The sequence below is a fragment of the Idiotropiscis lumnitzeri genome, chromosome 1, assembly GCF_059441095.1.
Source record: "Idiotropiscis lumnitzeri isolate Australia: NSW breed Sydney's pygmy pipehorse chromosome 1, RoL_Ilum_1.0, whole genome shotgun sequence".
NCBI classification, from domain to species: Eukaryota; Metazoa; Chordata; class Actinopteri; order Syngnathiformes; family Syngnathidae; genus Idiotropiscis; species Idiotropiscis lumnitzeri.
Window position 1 is genome coordinate 13,685,788 of NC_142391.1, and position 18,426 is coordinate 13,704,213.

The 18,426-nt window shown below is 41.7% G+C and overlaps 1 protein-coding gene across 1 annotated transcript in view; it reads right to left on the minus strand.

The window, feature by feature from the left end:
• Nucleotides 1-18,426, minus strand: part of LOC148343308 (pleckstrin homology domain-containing family G member 3) — a 28,038-nt gene that overhangs the window by 1,474 nt on the left and 8,138 nt on the right. The window contains exons 3-18 of the mRNA XM_088318642.1: nucleotides 9,822-10,342; nucleotides 7,865-7,965; nucleotides 6,946-7,015; nucleotides 6,814-6,860; nucleotides 6,577-6,727; nucleotides 6,374-6,505; nucleotides 6,080-6,262; nucleotides 5,887-5,979; nucleotides 5,013-5,099; nucleotides 4,898-4,928; nucleotides 4,660-4,761; nucleotides 4,526-4,558; nucleotides 3,786-3,796; nucleotides 3,215-3,547; nucleotides 2,499-2,597; nucleotides 629-1,961 (exon numbers count right to left, since the gene is read on the minus strand). Coding sequence (XP_088174768.1) covers nucleotides 629-1,961; nucleotides 2,499-2,597; nucleotides 3,215-3,547; nucleotides 3,786-3,796; nucleotides 4,526-4,558; nucleotides 4,660-4,761; nucleotides 4,898-4,928; nucleotides 5,013-5,099; nucleotides 5,887-5,979; nucleotides 6,080-6,262; nucleotides 6,374-6,505; nucleotides 6,577-6,727; nucleotides 6,814-6,860; nucleotides 6,946-7,015; nucleotides 7,865-7,965; nucleotides 9,822-10,342 — 3,327 coding nt within the window. The remainder of the gene's footprint in view (nucleotides 1-628; nucleotides 1,962-2,498; nucleotides 2,598-3,214; nucleotides 3,548-3,785; nucleotides 3,797-4,525; nucleotides 4,559-4,659; nucleotides 4,762-4,897; nucleotides 4,929-5,012; nucleotides 5,100-5,886; nucleotides 5,980-6,079; nucleotides 6,263-6,373; nucleotides 6,506-6,576; nucleotides 6,728-6,813; nucleotides 6,861-6,945; nucleotides 7,016-7,864; nucleotides 7,966-9,821; nucleotides 10,343-18,426) is intronic.

The following is an 18,426-nucleotide window of genomic DNA, read 5'->3' on the forward strand; positions in this document are numbered from 1 at the left end:
TAGGCCATCAGTCAGGAGACAGACACAAAATAACTCCCAAAGCATTATATAAATATTAATAAGACAGAGAAGACGGTAACCGTTACGTGGAGAAGGTATGGCACAAAAGTGACGGGATGCCCCTTTCAAATTGATGAAGAGAAGTAAAATAGTAAGGGAGGCTTCTTTACTGAAGAAGGTGCAGGAATTTCTGGCAAGTACATGTGACTAAAAGCTCTTATCTTCTTCATGTGTTTGGGAAGCCTTATCTGACAAAGTAAAAACAAATAGAAACACTGGCAGAAAAACTCTCCGTGCTTCATTTTTTTGAGCCACATGTACATACCGTATGAAAGAATAAACAGTTTATTATTACTATTTTTTAAAAACACAGTATACAAACAAGGTCTGGCAGCAGTGGGATGGATCTCGGTTGGTATCCACAAAATATTGTCATGAAAGATCATGTGATTATGATAACCTGCCATTTTGATTGGCCACAAATACTTAAATAAATAAAATCCAAGTTAAATTTCCCAGCTCCCCAAATCAATTCACTTCCAAGATGGCGGCAAAGTATGATTTTGAAATAAAAAGAATAAGGATCCCTCAAAAAGGTCAGTGCTTCACAAAGGCACCTTGCATTTACCTTTTTTCTTGACCTTCTCCTCAAGGACAACAGGCATGTTCTTGGATCCTTGTTGACTGGAGGCTTCCCGGTTCCTCTGCCAGACCATCGGTCGGTTGTTTTTGATGCGCTGGCTGTACTGACGTGCCAGTTGGAACACCTTATTCCTCATTTTGCCCATGTCCTGTAAGATCTGGTCCTCGTCAACACTGGTTCTGAAGCTGATGATCCTGGGGAGCTGGATCAGGCTCTTCCCTTCAGTCACAGAGGTTTGAAGCTGCCGGCAGTCTTGAGGGGAGTCCGTCTCTTCCGCCGGAACATTTGACCCATCAGACGACAGACTTGTTTCACTCTCTTCTAGAATCAGGGACGTTTTCTTTCTGAGTTTACGTTCTGAGGAGCCAAAACACTCAAAGGGGATCTTTTTCTCTTCTCCAGTCTGTTGGACTTCCTCCTCCAACTCCATGTCTTGCCAGACTTTAATAATTTCTGATGAAGGTCGGAAGTCTTCATCTGTGGTCGAAGAATCTGTGACACTTGGAGATCTCGTCTTTGGTTCCTCTGATCTCTGTCGTTCAGTCACGTTTCGACTCTTTTCTAAGCCCGGAAGGTCAAACACAGACCAAGAAGTAGGCCTGTAACGGGAGAGGCCTTTCCTGTGGACTGGGACCGCGCGCTGGTCTGGAATATTGTTCAGCTGTCGGCTCAGGTGCTTGACCAGACCTGCTGGAATGTAGGACAGACTTTCCCTGCGCTTGATGCTGAAGTTGGCATCTTGGTGCTCGGCGTGCTCATAGTAGCTCCTGATCTTGTGGATCAGGAGGAGATCCTGTTTGGAGAGGGTGGACCGACGTTCCCCCTCAGTGACGGCAGGTTCAGTCTCAGGGGTCACCTGTGGCTCAGAAAGCAACAATTGGGACGTTTCTTCAGAGTCCGAGCAGGTGGAGGGGCTTATGAAGACTTCGTTTGGGGTCAAAGGTGAGGAGCAGGTCAGGGAGCACAGATCCTCAGAGACCAGGCTGCTGCGCCTGGGTAGACCAGTAATAAAGCGTTCAGCGATTACACTCGCTTGGTCCAAGACGGAACACGGTAGGATGCTTTCATTCCCGGCCACGACTTCCTCTTCCTCCTCCTCGGAAAGTTCGCCACTCATTGGCGCACTCGTTTCCTCCACTTGAAGTCCTGACGAGTCGCTTCCTCCTTCCTCTTCTTCAGCAGTTTCTCGAGAAGTCTCCATGGACTCCGGAGTGTCGGCCTCTTGTACTGGCGAGGTGCAGACGGGTGACTCCGGCTTTTGATGGAGGTTTTCTGTTTGAGGGCAACGGTCTGAAAGGTGCAGCTCATCCAAATGGACCTGAAATATGACAAATGTGTTTGCAAAAAGGGACGCAATTAGATTTTGGAAGCCGGAGAAAGACTGAAAGTACTTTGAACTCGCCATTATCCCAATGGACCATTTCAAAGTCAACTAAGCAGTCGAATCTAAAGCATCTACAACTTGGATGCTTTTGCTTTTACATTCAGAGGGCCGACTAACTTTGATCTATGATGAATAAGTACATTTGCACCCTGCTCTCCAAACATCCCACTTAAAAAAATATGGTCACGGTGCTGATGAATTTATTTCTCGGTGTTACCTGTTATTTTGTAGAGCATTGCATGCAATTTGGAGATAAGCCCAGGAAAATAAGCCAGAAGTGCACTCTGCTCAGAAGAGTAAGAGCTGCACTTAAGAGCTGCAGTTGGACCCAAAATTTAATCTCAGAGCTGACTGCAGGTACTAATATAGCACCACATGATTTAAATGGGCCTCAGTAAAATGTGGCACTCCTACTAAACTCGATGTACTAGACTGTATGTTGTAGCAGTCAATGAGCGAGCACTTATTCACCGAGCCAGCATCTCTCTGTTCGTCTTCATGGCTGGGAGTTTCTCGAGTCTCCTTTCTCGCCGTGTCGGTCAGCTGAGCGGAATCACTGACTTCATCATCCTGAAAGAGTCCAAATACATTTCATTCAAAAACTTTTAAAAATCTAAGTAAAATAGTAGCCTTTGAAAAATATGAAGCTTGCCAAATGACATATTCAGAATCCATTGTGCTAGAACAACGGAGGTGATAATGAAAACTCGGAAGGGAAAATGTTTCGCAAAGAGCAATCAAAGCTAGCATTTGTTTCATGCGATGGCTGCATTATCCTTTGAAGTCAAGCAGGACACATTCATTCGACGGCCGTAAAGCAAACAAAGACCCAAATTTCATTTAAAACTAATCATAAAACACAGCATGCTGACATTGACACTAGACAGACGAGGAACACACAAGATAAACGCATGCAGAGATAGCCCTGTGCAAACAAAGCACATGACCCGCATGTTGCATCTCTGTGGTTCACAGCTACCAGCACGGGAGCGCTTCAGCCCACAAGAACATGAATACAACCTGACTCATTCATTGTGCATGGCTCACACTCAGCCGTTAGTGGGATGCGTACATACAGACAGAGTGGGACGGGGGCCACCGTGGGTGAAACAAGGGGTCGAGAGGTGCGGTGAGCAAGCGCAACATAGCAGGAAACGGAAAAGCCGTGGGTGGCTGGAAACCCTCACCGTTGTGAAGTGAGAAGAAAGCAAAGCCCGGGCTCTATAGTGCCAGCAGGAGATGGCTGCCAACACCGAGCTGGCAAAGTCGGCTACCTGGTCGTCCCCCATCAGTAAATCCTCCTCTTCCTCCTCATTCTCCTGTTTTTCCTGTTCTGTCATCGGCAGCTCCAGAACGCCCTCACAAGGCGAGGAGCGCACTTTTGCCGGAGTGGAACTCAGCTGCTTCACGGCGGCCTCCACAGTGGGCCTCTCATCCAAGGTTTGGCTTAGACTGGAGGTCTGCATCCTGACACTTAGGGCAGGCTGAGGCGGATGCAGGGCACTTTCACTCTCTGCGTGCTGTGTGTGAGATCACAGACGTGGGTTGCAATGGCAAACATTTGCGATGTTCTTAATGGGATGGAATCATGAAGCTGCCTTGGATTTGGTTGTATGGTGAAAATTTGTTTTGGCAAAGACAAGTTAGAGTTTGATTTCGTCAATTGTCATATGACAGTGTGCAAACCATATCTTACCACAGCACATTCTTCTAGATAGATTGAGAATACATGTACCGGTATACATTTCCAAAACTTACCTTCAAAACATCTGTAAGGAGAGCGGAGAGAAAACAGAGAGAAGCAGTAATTAACAAATGACGACGTCCTGATTGTCTCAAGTTCAATATTTCATGCGCAAATAAGCCGAGTATCACATGCATCTTGTGCAATTATAGTCGGGATGCAAGCAAGGAGTGAGCCGACCAGTGGTTAGTCTGGCCCAGACTCATGGGAGGCCTTGTGATTAGATAAATGTCAATTACAAAACATCCTTCTCTCAATCTCAACATGATGCAATTATCCAGGTTGTGATGACTGAATCCCTCACTGAGCTGGGAAGCTTGACATGAAAATGGCATCTTCATTATATCGCTTTGCAAAATGGATGTAAACTGGGAGCAATAGACTCTAACCCCGGGACAAGAATACAAAGGTGTTCTCTTTCATAATGGACAATTATGTGAGCGGATTCGAGGGCAAAGCTGAATTTGCCTGTTGAAAAGAGCGCGTGAAGGACAGAGCCTTGCACCAATGCCATTTAATTAACTTCATTATGGGTGAGGCCAGTGGAGTGGGAGTGGGAGTGTGTCTTTTGATCTGGTTAGCAGCCATCTTTGAGTGCAAACAAAGCCGAAGTGCAACAGCAATTTGAAAAGCGCTTCTATGATACTAACCATGACCTTGGTTCGATGGCTTTCTGGGCCAGTAGAGAAAATGTGCATCTACATAAAGCTACGTTTAATACATTTACCAAATATGATGTGAAAAATATACTGACCTTTTGTACTTTTTATGATTTGTTTGGCAGGTTCTAACAGAGATGGGGGGGGGGAATTAATGCCATTACCGAACATTTATGACTATTTTTATGAATATATGCAAATGGACAAGATGGGGTCTGCAATCTTTTACCTGATCTCCTCCTCCCACTCCATCCTGCAAGATGGAAGTCGTCCGATTGGTAGGAATCTGCTCTCTTTACCCTCTCTGGACTACAGTGGTACTTCCCAAGACCTAAGTAGGGAGAGGATGCTCGCTACACTCATTGTACTTCACGATTAACATTTACTTACAAGATGAATAAACACACCATGCAACTTATAAAACAAACCCACTTCTTGAATAATCACAATTTTATAATGATACTCACAATTAGAATTGTCCACAATAGCTTCTTTAGCCTAAAATATGAGCAGAATTTTAGTTTGATCACAAAATGGTTGGAAAGAGATGAAGTTATACGGTGAATGGACATTGTTGAGTACCTTTGGCGGAACAATGGCGTTGTGGTTTTCGAGAATGAGCCTCTTGATGTGATGGGCCCAGAGACGCTTCTCTTCTACAGATTTGGCCTACAACAACAACAACAACAAGCCCTTGTCCATGTTATTGAAGATACGGATGACGCAGGCTGGCCCGACAACACAAAACACAATGCAGCCCACTAGCAGCATCCTAAACAGCTGTTTACTACCGTCAACATTCTTAAAAATAAAAAAAAGTCAATAAAGGAAGTGATTTTTGGGACCATTTTTTTCTGAAGTCAAAAATGACAGCGATAAATTGTGTCAAAACATTCATGAAAAAAATACAAGAGAATTAGAAGAAAAAGCATAGAGTATCTACTTGAGAGCGACAGGTTGGAAAGGACAAGGACACAATTAGTTTTTGTTTCTTTTATAAGCATAAAATGTAGTTACGGTTACTCTCGCTTTTTTTTTTTTTTAAATATATCTTATTCATGATAATGTTTTGTGATTTTTTTGGTTATTTTTGCTAGTGTGCATCAACTATAACAATCTTGGAGAGGAGTCACACTTTTATTTGTCACACTTTGCCCACAAAAGTGCTCCAAATCTGTTAAGACTGTGAGCGCATCTTCTGGGCACATCTCCCTTCCTAGGTGATGTCACAGTTTTTTTCCAAATTGGATTTAGGTCTGGACTCTGCCTGGCCATTTTTTTTTGTTGTATGTTTTCAGGCACTGTCCTGGCGCAAATATCTCTTCTGCTCCCAAATGGACTGAAATATCAATTTTAAGACTTGTGTTCACTGTACACCCTAGAAACATTACAAACTCAAATGAGGTTGAACACACACAATTTGTCAAGAGACAATTGAAGGCGTGCAAATGTTTACCTGCACTGTATGTGGCTGCTTGGGGTGCTTGAAGTGGATAACACTGAAAAGCAGCGGATCCTTTGCACTGTCTAGCAGCATCAAGGTGGAACACTAAAAATCACAGTAACAGAAATACTGTGGTGTAATTATGCAACATGAAAGGTCCGGTTGAAAAAAATCTAGTTAATAGTAGTTAAAAAAAAACACATACTGAGATGTGCGTCTTGTACACAAAGTGCTCTCCCCTTCTTTTGGTAATGAGCAGCATCTTTTCAAACAGGAAAAGTGTACGACTGTTCTTTGCCCGTAGGACATGAAAGGTGCCCTCCAGCACGAGCTCGCCATAAGTGGTCAGGTCAGGTCCCTTCCAGTTGATCAAAAGGGACTGGATCTCCTGCACATGCATACGAAAACAACTACCTGTAAAAGCTGTCAAACTTATTTACCACTGCGTCAACATTCTTCTCAAACATTACTGGGTTAGTGTGCTGTAATTGTAGCAAACCTGCACTCTGACAGCGTGTTCGTGTTTCCGCTTCATGTCGTTGATGTACCACGCTACACCTGTCATGGTGTCTATGGCCTCTTGGACCACCTCATACCCCTCCTCGTCGGGGCTGAAGTGTTTTGCGATTTCCTTTCATTGATAATCAAAGATGAAGGATAATGTGGAGAAGGAGGGGAACAACCACTGAAGACAGTCTTTACCTGAAGCAGCAGGTGATATTTTAGGATCCTCTGCACTGGCTTGAGAAGGAAAGAACCCAAAGGAAGCGAACGCTTCAGAGCAGCCTGACGATCCTTGAAGAACTTTGCCAAGGTTTTACTCCTCATGCAGTCAGTTAGTGCTGCGACTGAACTAGAGGATTGTGAAAAGATATTTGTCAGAACGCAAACGGTATCATGTGTCCAGGTTTCCTAAGCCAGTATGTTTCCAGCTCTTACTTTGGGTAGTTGTTGCAATACTGGGTGTAGATTTCAAAATATTCACTCTGGGGAAACAAAGAGCAACACTCCCATGACACATGTATCTGTCTGTTTCCTGAAAAACATTGTGACGGCGATAAGAACACTCACCTTATCTACAAAGCATTGGGCGATGGCCACGGGGTCATTGTCACACATGTCCAATGACTGCAACAACTCACTAAAAAAGATGCAACAGACCATACAATGATGAAGGTTGAAACATAAATCTATTGTTGAAAATGAGGGCCTATTGTCAATAGTAGTAATTTTAGACTCCCAATACAGAAATATCACGTTATGCCCTTTCTTGCCACTAGTGGGCAGTGCACACTGTAAAATACTACAGGAGCATTATTGCAGTGGAGCTGAGCCTCAAGTCAGGTTGAACTTGCTTTGAAACCTCATAAAAGCAGCATCCCAACACCATTCTCTTCAATATACAAAATTGTAGCCTGGGACAAATTTATTAGACCAATCATTATGACGTCAAGAGAGCATCCAGCATCTTAAGTGCTTTATGTAAACTGTCAATTTCAGTTCGATCGACTGGCTGTGATGCAAGTACAATTCCCTTTTGAATAGGAAACACGGTAAGAATATACCAAGCAAAAATCATTCTGCGCCATTTTGAAATCCTCAACTTTGCAGAGGATTCACCAGAGTAGTGCCTCACTATGAAAGGAATGTGAATGTGTGTTTTGGCAAGCAGTCGGGTCAGCAATGGCCACCTGCTGACGTAAATTGTGTTTAGTGTCTTTAGTGACCGCTTGGATTCCCTGGGTGAAATATCACCACCTAATTAAAGCCAAATTGGATATAATCATATTAATCACACGCTTGGTTGTCAAACTAAAAAAAAGTACATACGAGAGTACACGTACTGTAAATAAGAGGAAATAACATTATGTTCGGAATTAATCACTTCAGATCATTTGTTTTATATTCATTGATCCATATCTTGAGTTTTGAGCAAAACCATGCGAAATAGGACGAATGCTAGGAATTACCTACTGAATTCATAAATTACCTGTTGAATTCATAAATGTCCTCAATGTTTCCAAACAGAGCACACACTTGCTCTGGTCGTATGGGAAGGTTGCTCGTGTCGATAATGTGAGCCAAATAGTCCTGGAAAACAGTGGAGGAGAAGATGGGGGCGCAACACAATTAATGTAAATAATGTTGAAATTTGACGAGGGTTGCATAATGCTTACACTTGCACATTTATACCACTGGAGGGAGCAGGGACGGTTTGACCATTTGCAATCTAATCAGTAATTGTTTTTATTACAATTTGTGTAATTACTTAGGTTTAGATCAAATGCAAAATTATAAAGTACTTGTGAGGAATATGACCCAACGAAAGGATTTGCTCCATTTATTTATAGGCTCCCATGATTGACATAAACATCCACGCTGGTATCCCTCACTCACGTGTCATACAAACAAGTCGCAGGTTCTGTGGACAAGAGACAAACATACACATGTGGAGACCAGCTAAAAGAGTACCCCAGCAAATTACTCTGACAACCAGATGGTGTATTACAAAGACAGTCGAAAAAGACAGTCAGTACATCTAGTGCAGTCCCCGTCTCACAACTGAAAGAACTGCGCAACATTATGGATGCAGAATTGCAGATTCCTACTCAATGAGAGCACCACGCACATGTGACCTTTAGCAAAGTGTGGGAGATTGGGAGGCTCGGTCCTTGCAGTTCTACAAGCTGCAACAGAAAATGCTTTTTGTAACAACCTGAGCCGGTGAGCGATCCTCACATTCTTGTTCATATAATGTCGGGCATGATGACTTTTGGGCGTGTAAAGCCAGGTGTTGGGGATGTATGTGGCTGTGTGAGACCATCTGGGTCAAACAGCTGTTCTCTCCACTCCCACTGAATGGACAGTTGAGAATGAGAGGCATGTGAGCGAGTGATAAAACAATATCTAAAAAGACCGGATGGACACAGTTTGAACAGCTGTCGCTGGTTTTTGTGTTACATCAAAAAGGGTGCTTTGATGAAGTCTCGGACTAAGTTTCTCACTCTGTTTGCTTCATTTGAGCTACAGTATGATAATACAATAACTTACGGGATCAATGCGATTAAAGCTGTAACTACAAAAATGATAGCAGTCGCGGATACATCTGCACAAGGATAGGTTCTCCGTAGCCTGTGGAAAACCCCGCTTCTCTTTCGTATCCTGGGACTGGTGTTTGTGTTGGCTGGAAGGGCCTTGTATGACTGACTACAGAGCTGCAGCCAGACCAGGCATGTCAACCGAAATACTAGGAGGTCATGATTTCAAGTGTGTTTGTCAGGAGTTAAGACTCTGACGCCAGTGTGGCGCGAGACAAGGTGAGGAAAGGTGCTTGTTGGTTTACAGCCAGCCCATTTCAGAAATGCCTCACATGTTAAACACATTACCATTAGTAGCAGGAGATTGTCTGACAGCGACAGTAAGCGCTCCTGTTTCTATGCAACATGCATGACTGAGGCCCAAAGAGGTTTCCCTTTCGGCTAGTTGTTTCCACACCACAAAAGGTGGTAAGAGATGAATGAGTTGTTGAGTAGTAAAATCATTTTTCACATCTCTGTGTTGTCGCGGGTCATGAAAGACCAGCATTGTGTCCACATTTAAACAGCAAATATGAGCACACTCACTCCAATATAAATAAACACACTGATATTTGTACAACACCTTGACCAGGCCGTGAAGTGTCTCACAGCCGTGATCAGTTTAGGCTACAAATCATCCAAGCATTAAATACAGTTGACAAATGTCAGACCTACTTTCGAGTTGTTCAAAATTTGTTCCAAACTTTATTCCAGGTACTGACTATGAATACCCACTGTAGTTTTTATTTGCACGGACGGTATTTGCTTTCACTGGCTGTTGACATGAAGTCAGCTTTGCATTCTTCCAGATCAAACATTTTTTTGATGCCGAGGAGGATTGGTTGCACAATAAAAACAACATTGACTCACCTCCACAATGCTCCGCAGATCTTTGACGTACATGCGCTCGGTTTCGATGATCTCCATGACAACTCGGTCCACGTGGGTCAGTTTTGGGTTGGGCGCCATTGTTTCAGTGATAACAGGCGACGCCGGTAAGTGAAGGATCTGTGCACTCTGCCTGTTGGAGGAGGCGTTGTTATTCCACTGGTTGCCGATTAGGTGCGGCTTCCATAGTCTGCTGGACCCTGCGAGACCGGGACTCGGGTCCTTCTGCTCTACAGCGCTTTCGGCCGGGCTCAGCTCCAAGTCGATGTCCTCCTCGCTTGGTATGGGTGGTGTGCAGGAGGAAGGAAGGGTCACAGTGCTCCCAAAAAGGCTGTGACTGTCACGGGAGGATCCAGAAGACAAGGTGGACACTAGACTTACTGGACGTTGGCCTTCTCCGTGCAATGGCTCGGCACATAATTGGTTGTAGCAGTCTCCTTCTGAATCAGTGTTTGTTTGTTCATGTTCTCCAGCAGAAAGGGGCGAGGGTAACCGAGGATATTCTAAACAGATGAGAGGAATACACAAAAAAAAGGCACGTCATAAGTCAACTGGATAATGTAAAAAATAAACCGAAAAAAAAAAACACCCAAAAAAAACACTTTCCTTTAGAAATCTTTTCCTGTTTGCATTTTGTGGACAAAATATTCAAACTACAACTTTTTGCAATGTCTTTAAAGACATTGACGGTACCTTTGTAGTTTGCAGACAAAAAAAATAAATAAATAAATCACACAAAACATCTAATGCCCCCCCGCGCCCCACCCGTCAACCACTGTTTTTATGTGTGAGACTATCTCTTCAAATTTATACAAAGATTTTTTTATTTCGTGCAGTAGCAGGTTCAGTTGTTCTATTAGACCAAAGACTACTGCATTCTAACACAGAGGTCATGATTGACATGGCACACTAGCAAAACTTTGCATTTTTTTCATTCCCCTGACAGTTCAACCCAAACTTGGCCCGACTCTATGAAAACAGAATGAGATAAAAAATGATGGCATGAAAATAGCAGAAAGGGACCGGGAAGTTTGTTTACATACCATTTTAGCCTGCATTTAAATTCTAAAGAAATACTGTACATATTCAATTTCACATCTTCTCTGGCCAGGAGAGGATTTTTCCTCACAAAGTATCCAAAACATATCAAGTGTGGGACAGAGTGGTACTCAGTTGCCACTGTAAAAGGAGAGCTCAATTTGCTGAGGTATTCGTACAGTTCAAAGGGGTCAAACTTATTTTATGCTACAAAAGAGAAAGAGTCTCTGTCAATGCATTTTCGACATTCAGCTCAATAAAGTGAAGTGAGTGAACAAAGGTACAATTGTAAAGTGAAATGGTTCAGGTAAAGTCTATTGCCAAGTGGGGACGGAGATGATAAATTGGTGCTGATGGCTCCAAGATGTAGCTCACTGTGTCGGTTTGAAATCCACTCACCTACATTACCGTTGACAAGTTAGCATTAATGAAAACTTAACCATTAAGCCTAAGAGAAAATGTGGAGGGATTCACGTTTAGCCAGCATATCCACTTGACTCAACTGAAAATACAACCTTGTATTGTTCTTTTCGGATTAAAGCAAGCTTTGACAGCTGAATGATGCCCTTCTAGTTTATTCACATGCGTGAACATCTGGCACCCTCCTACTTTCCATGACTCAGTCCCAGGCTGAAAAGAGGCTTGTGCGCCCTGTTACTCCGTCGACTCGCGCCACTATCCACACTGAGGCATCCAAGGCAATGCAGTGGGAGAAACAGAGGAGCGGGCAAGTGGGAGATGACCGCTGTTTATGCTCCGTGACAAACTACAGGGTTGATGGTGCAAAAAAGGGAGTTCAGCGGTGAGCTATTACATACCGGCTTGAATGAGCCAACTGCGTCCTTTGCCAAGCCATCCTCCCGAGTTGTGCCATGTCTGGCCTAAGCTAGGGCCGATATTAGATTCTGACATTAGGATAACCTTGAGCATTAAATATTGCAGTTTTACGGTATTAAAATTGCAACTCTACAATGTCCTCAACATCTTTTCCATTGAACACAACCTATTTTATTTATAAACAAAATGCAGAATATTTGTTACAAAGAAACACATTCCATGTTAAGTTCAAATAAATAAATGTTAACCTTCTTCTGTTTTGATTCGCAGTAAAGTCAGTGTCCCATCACTGGGGAGCTATTTTTAGTACACATCTGTGGACTCCACATTTCGTCCTTGAGGCTAACTTGTACCCGCTGGCAGCAAGGTGTTTCTTGTTTTTTTGTTTTTTTTTAAATTGCAAGAACAATGCACATAGCAAATAGGCATCCGTAAGTATGCTGGAGTTAGTGCTGTTGCTTCCTCCTCTCCCTCCGACTCCCTGCAAAATGTTCACAGAGAAGGCGGGGAAAAAAAACAAAAAACGACTGGTCTCTCATTAACTTCAAAGAAGCGGCTCGTTGACTCCACTCTGCAAGCAGCCAATCATATTGTGACCTGCTTAGAAATACCCTTACAAAGTTAAAGAAGAGATCATTAGCAGTGACACAGTATTGGCGGTCAAACCGTCAAACTGGTAATCAGCCCATGGCTAGTCTGGTCTACTAAAATCACTTCCTCTTTCCTTCTCGCCTCCCACCCAAATATTCCTGCATAATAACTCTGTTGTGCTGAAGTATACTGCAGCATATGCCAAGTAAGAGGGAAGGGCAAAAATGGCGCAAGAAGCATAAAAGCAAAAAAAAAAAAGAAGAATTAAGAAATTAAAAAAAGGAGCACCGTTCTTACTCAAGACTAGACTGCTGAAAAGCATTTTCAAAGGAGATCTAAGTGGAGGATCAACAATTGACTTATCTTAAGACCTGAGCAGCTCCCACCACAGCTTTGATCAACCACTAGAGATAGGCATGAATAATCCGTGAGTGAAACCACTCACTACGTTTCCCGATCAACAGAGCCTCGGCGGAGCTCTGGGACAGAGCAATGCAAAATGGTTCAATTCTTCTTGTTGTGCAGAAGATTACTTGTTGTCGAGGTCTTAAACCTCTGAATATGTGAGTAAAGATGAGGACGGATGTCGTCATGAGTCTCCAACATCTGCAAACAATTGCTGTTAATCTCAGCGGGATGTGTCGACACATTGACAAGGCCAGACCTATTAGAGTGTCACTCCTGTCATCCTCTATGTCTACAACTGAAGTGTATGGTATTAAATTAAAGTTCAAACTAAGCCGCAATGACAATCATTGGCGTGTGCACTTCCGTTTTTGTGCAAAAATAAGCCTTTTACATATTTTGATTCAACATCGTTTGTGTTTTTTAGGACTTTTATGTTATTAATTTATCATTTAACTGTCACTGCTGTTGTATAACATTTTTTACAGCACTTTGTCTGGAGTGATGCTTGTTTTAAAGTAGTATATTAATTAAGTTGAGGTGAGTTGAGTTTTAAAGTGCTCTGGAACGAGAGACAAAGTGTCTCGTTCGTCTTCTGGTCATTGGACAAACATTCTTTGTCAGAAAGGAATCTAAACACACTGTAAATAAAAAGGTATGCCATCTTCTCTCCTCCATTCACACCTGAAGAATTTGTAATTTTAAGGCCCACATGCCAATAATGTTTTGTCAAGAACGCGCTAACGAAAAAAAAAAAGAAAAAAAAAAAAAACAACAAAAAAAACCGCATATGATGATTACACTGTCTTGTACATTGCTTCACACACCCATCTATTTTCTGGAGAGCTATTATTTGTTAAACACAATGTGCACAAACAGTGTTCCCAACCTGTAATTCACTTTTCAGTCAGTCTCAGAATCTGTTCTTGCAAGTGCAAACTTTTTTGAAATGTTTAAACTGTTAGATCATGACACTATATACTCTATAGTTTTCATTGCGTTGTTTTGCTTATGTGAAGCACATTGAGTTATCAATATCGGCAAATGTATCATGGAAGAATGTGAAAACTGTCATGTAAATATGTGAAAATAATCATGTAAAAACGTGAAAAATACGAAAAAAATATGAAACGCGTCACCCTGAAACAACACAGAGTGAATAATGCAGCTCATTTAAACAACTTGATTAAGTTCTATTTCATGCTTGGGTTGAGACATGGCAAGATTTTACAGTTATTAAGATCAGTGGATCGTGTTGTAATAAGTATACGTACTTACAGATGGAATTTTTCACATTTTAGCTAAATGCACTTTTCACGTTTTTACATGATGGGTTTTACATAATGATCACACGTATACATGAGACTTGGGATATTTTAACATAAGTTTCACGTACATGATAATTACAGTTTTATACAAGTTTCACGGTTTTACAAGATAATTTTAATGTTTTTACATAATTTTTATATGATAACTCGTGTTTTTTTTTTCCTTTAACACAAATCATCTGGGCACTCATTCTCAATTGTAGCTGAACAACAAAATCATTGTTTTGGCTTGTTGTGAATGATGATTAAAAATTAGGCAGTTCCCCACCAGTGAATCCTTCAGTCGGGTCCCAAGCTGAAAGCAGACGGGACATTTACTCATTGCGGAGTTTGGTGACTAATCAGTCTACAGTTCGGAATGTAAAGTCTAGGCTAGTGTCTACTGGCGGACAAGCAATACGGCATATGGTTCACAGGCTCTCATGTCGTAGCGGTGATGCCGGAGATGAACGTGTCAGAGGACCTAACAATTAACTTTTCTAAAAGGTGCAGTCACTGGAATGACAGAAATTATTCACGTCTTTTCAGGCTGTAGGCCCAGAGAACATTCCTTTATATAGAAAATCTGGTTTGTGTTCCAACAATGCTTACCTTACTGTAAAAACATCAAGGCAAGAGTCATGAATGTTCCAACCATAATGTCAGTTGAAAAGATCTGGGATGTATCCGAGCAAATAGTCGCGGATATGGATTACAACACAGCCTTGGGAAATGATAAGGCACAGCATGCAACTTCGATGCTTTGCAGTGGTTGCAAAATCTAGTGAGGATATGACTCATTTTCTGAACAGGTCATGCATGCAAACAAGTGTCAACTTGGACCACAATACACATTCTGATGCAGGCAACATTACCTGCCTCTCATAGCAAAACAGAATTATGAAGACTATCCAGTGTTCTGTTATACAATGGGGAACTACATGAGCCATGATAATGCGAGGCAATAAAAAAGGCAAGCTCCAATAGGCAAATCGGCAGCATCAGCAGTAGACAACGGTCATTTTACCGTATATTCAAATTATCTCCATCTTGTTGCTGCATGACGTCACAGAGAGCAGAACCAAAGCAAAAAAAAAAAAACAGGGGGCAATGTATAATGGCCTTTGATGCTTATTAAATGTCCACCACCATCTTCGTCAGACATTGAATAGTATGACTTATGAGTGAGAATGACGAGCCATTTCCCAAGCATTTCTGACTTTTATTAATCAAAAACTCTGAATTGGTCATTAGGACTTGCCAGTACTCTCCCGCTTGATACAAATTTTGTTTTCTTACAAAATTGGGCTCTTACCCAATACACTGAATGCAAATCCTTCTCCTGAGCGTACAGGAATGCGCAGTCCTGCCAGCGACAAACTGTGGGCGAGTAGAACAACTGCTTCCAAGTTTTTACACAGAATGGCATGTCTGTCATTTGCGTCTGCGTTGAGCATTTTTCCGAACGCCGGAAAAAACAAAAACAGACGCTCACATGCTCTGACAGTAACACGCCACACAACCGCTCCTGCTTGATTAATACTGAGTCATGTTCTAATAGATGAGTGAAAGTGAATCACACCTCGCTGCACCTGGAATTCATCATCACATTTCTACACATTATGTTTAAAGCAAAAATAGTGAGCACTAACTCAGAAATGCTTTTATTTCTGTTTTAATTTTATTTTAGATATTGGGTAAGTTGCATTCTGGCTTCCTTGTACATAGGTACATTCGAGGCATAACAAGTCGAGCCTGTCCCTTTCAGACAGAACTCAAAGGGGGGCATTAGCCGTAATGTGGCAATGAGATTATTAGATGCTTGGCGACATCAGCTTGACAGCACAAATGATTTTAAAAGGGCCTCAGCTCTAATTAGTGGTGGGAATAGGCAAGCAACAAAAACTTTGATATAGTATGTTTTATTCAGATTTTTCACATATTTGTTCTTAAAGGGGAAGTCAACCCCAATATTTTCGTTACAAGAATATGTTCTATGCAGGGCCACTAGTTGAAACATGGCATTCTGATTAATATTGCATTTGCGGAATAAGAGGTGCAAACAATTGACATTGACTGAGTGAAATCTTAGGGAAAAAATACAAGGACAGCAGTGATTGAGAAACCACTAAGCATTAATGAAGACCACAAGATAATCCCCATCCATTGCCATATTTAACAGAACTGTTTGACGGTCAACTATGAAAATGACTCGCTGCGAATACATTGCCTTGTGCTTAAAAACTACAAACATCTGACATTCCGGATAGCCATAAGCATAGCGACAATAGCACACATTTATTAAACAGACAAAGACAAAATGAAAACACACCTGCAACAATGATGTAAAAAATGATAGCAATGTAGTGGCCACGTGGCAAACGGCCAACCAGCGTGCCAACAGATCCTGACGTCACATACATGGCTCGCCACTTTACACTTTAGAGCAGGGGTCACCAACCTATTTGAAACTGAGAGCTACTGGTTAATGTAAAAGTCTGTCAGTTTGATTCATATTTTTAACATAACATAAATTTGCTTAAGTTTTCTTCAATCCTAAATTTTTAGATGGGATGTGCTATTTTAATCCAAGACAACGACCACATTCATGATTTTGTGCAATAATTATCAACAATTACACTTTATCTCTGTAAATCTCTGCAAGTGTTTACATTTATACATGATCACTTCCACACCATTCCAAGTAAATTGCGATGTCCCAGCACTGGTGAAATATTCTTAGAACAGGCCTGCGGCTACTCATGTGATTCTTGGGGGTTACCAGATGCCCGCGGGGCACCATGTTGGTGACCTCTGCTTTAGAAGCACAACACAAAAATGAACTACAGCGGTATTTATTTTAATTAACATATGTAAATAATAATAATAATAATAAACTTGGGGTGTTTTGGGGGGTTGGAATGAAATCACATTTTAACACAGAGGTGAGGGAAATTGTTAAGAAACAACAAGTTGTGCTACTATAGCACTACACGCTAACCACATACGTGTTTAATTGAAGAAATTCCTGCTTTGTAATTTAGTGCCAATTCAGATTTCTTTGCCAGTTGGATCCAAATGAAGTTGGATTGTTTTGTTACCATATCATAGCTGCACGACACCGGGTTGGCTTGTTGACTAGGTTCTCACAGAGTTTTATTACTGCGTTCACACTTGACCAAACAACCTACACCAAGAGGGAAAACAAACTAGAGTTGGATTAAACTGGACCATTGGTCTGGTTAAATGATTGTCTTATCATCTGGTTCCTTGATATATTCTTGGCCCCGTCAAATCTTGTTTTCTGAGACAGGTCTGCCTTAACTCAAATGTTTCTTCAATTAATTCCTAACTGGCGTTTTTTTGTACCCCTTCGCCAAAAAAAATATCAGGTTGAAGAACATTCTTAGTGTGTTTTTCGGCTTGTAAACAATGATTATTATTATTAACAGACTCTCACATATGACATGAAAAAATGCAAAAATGTGAACATTTCAACATCCTTCAAGACTGGCAAGTTTCTGAGTTCATTTCCCACCTTATTTAACGACAAACGCCAATTTGCAATCAAGTCTATGTAATCCACTACACAGCATTTGGCTTGTCATCCTTACTGGATACAAACCTTTATCATTTATCACGGTACAATATAATGAAGCCCTTCCATGACTCAGGGTTTCCTTTTTCAATACCCCCACAAGAGATTCAGTGTTATGGTCCTGATCCCCCTGGGAAAAGCTCTTTCAAACTTGGTAATGTGAATGGCTGCGCCACATAAGGGCAAGGGCTGCAACAAGACCAGAACCTTGAGGTCTTCGCAAACCATTATTAAACAGCATGAGCCAAAATGCCAGGAATTACACAAGGCACAGATTAGTTTACTATACCAGAACGACGGGAGGAATTTAGGTCGCTTGTCGCGGTTTGTGCTGTAAATATACAGCAAAGGTTTGAAGTTTTGTTGGAATTCTAGCAGCATTTGCCCCGCAAGTAGATTTTTAATGTTAATAATTAGCCCGAAGGTGAGTAAATAAATGGCAGTGGACAGCAGAGTACCCACACGAGCATGTGCGCACGCACACACACAAATTAAACTTGCATTCCACACTGACAGTCAAGGTCAAAATGTTGGGCTGGGAACCTTTCGGGGACTTTTGCTGGTTTACAAGTAAAATAATCTGCACTCTATGTAGTCTCACTCACTTTATTCACTGGGTTCAGTCAAATTATATCCAAACATTTTTGTGAACTTTAAGAATGTCTTTTGGTAAAGGTAGATAGATTAGCAAAATGGAAAAATGACATTACACCAGTCAATTTTCCATTGTCCAATTCACTCTACATTCATAGTTGCGATTAAAGGAGTTTTTCCTGAAAAGACAGACTTGTCAGTCTAACAAGCACAAATT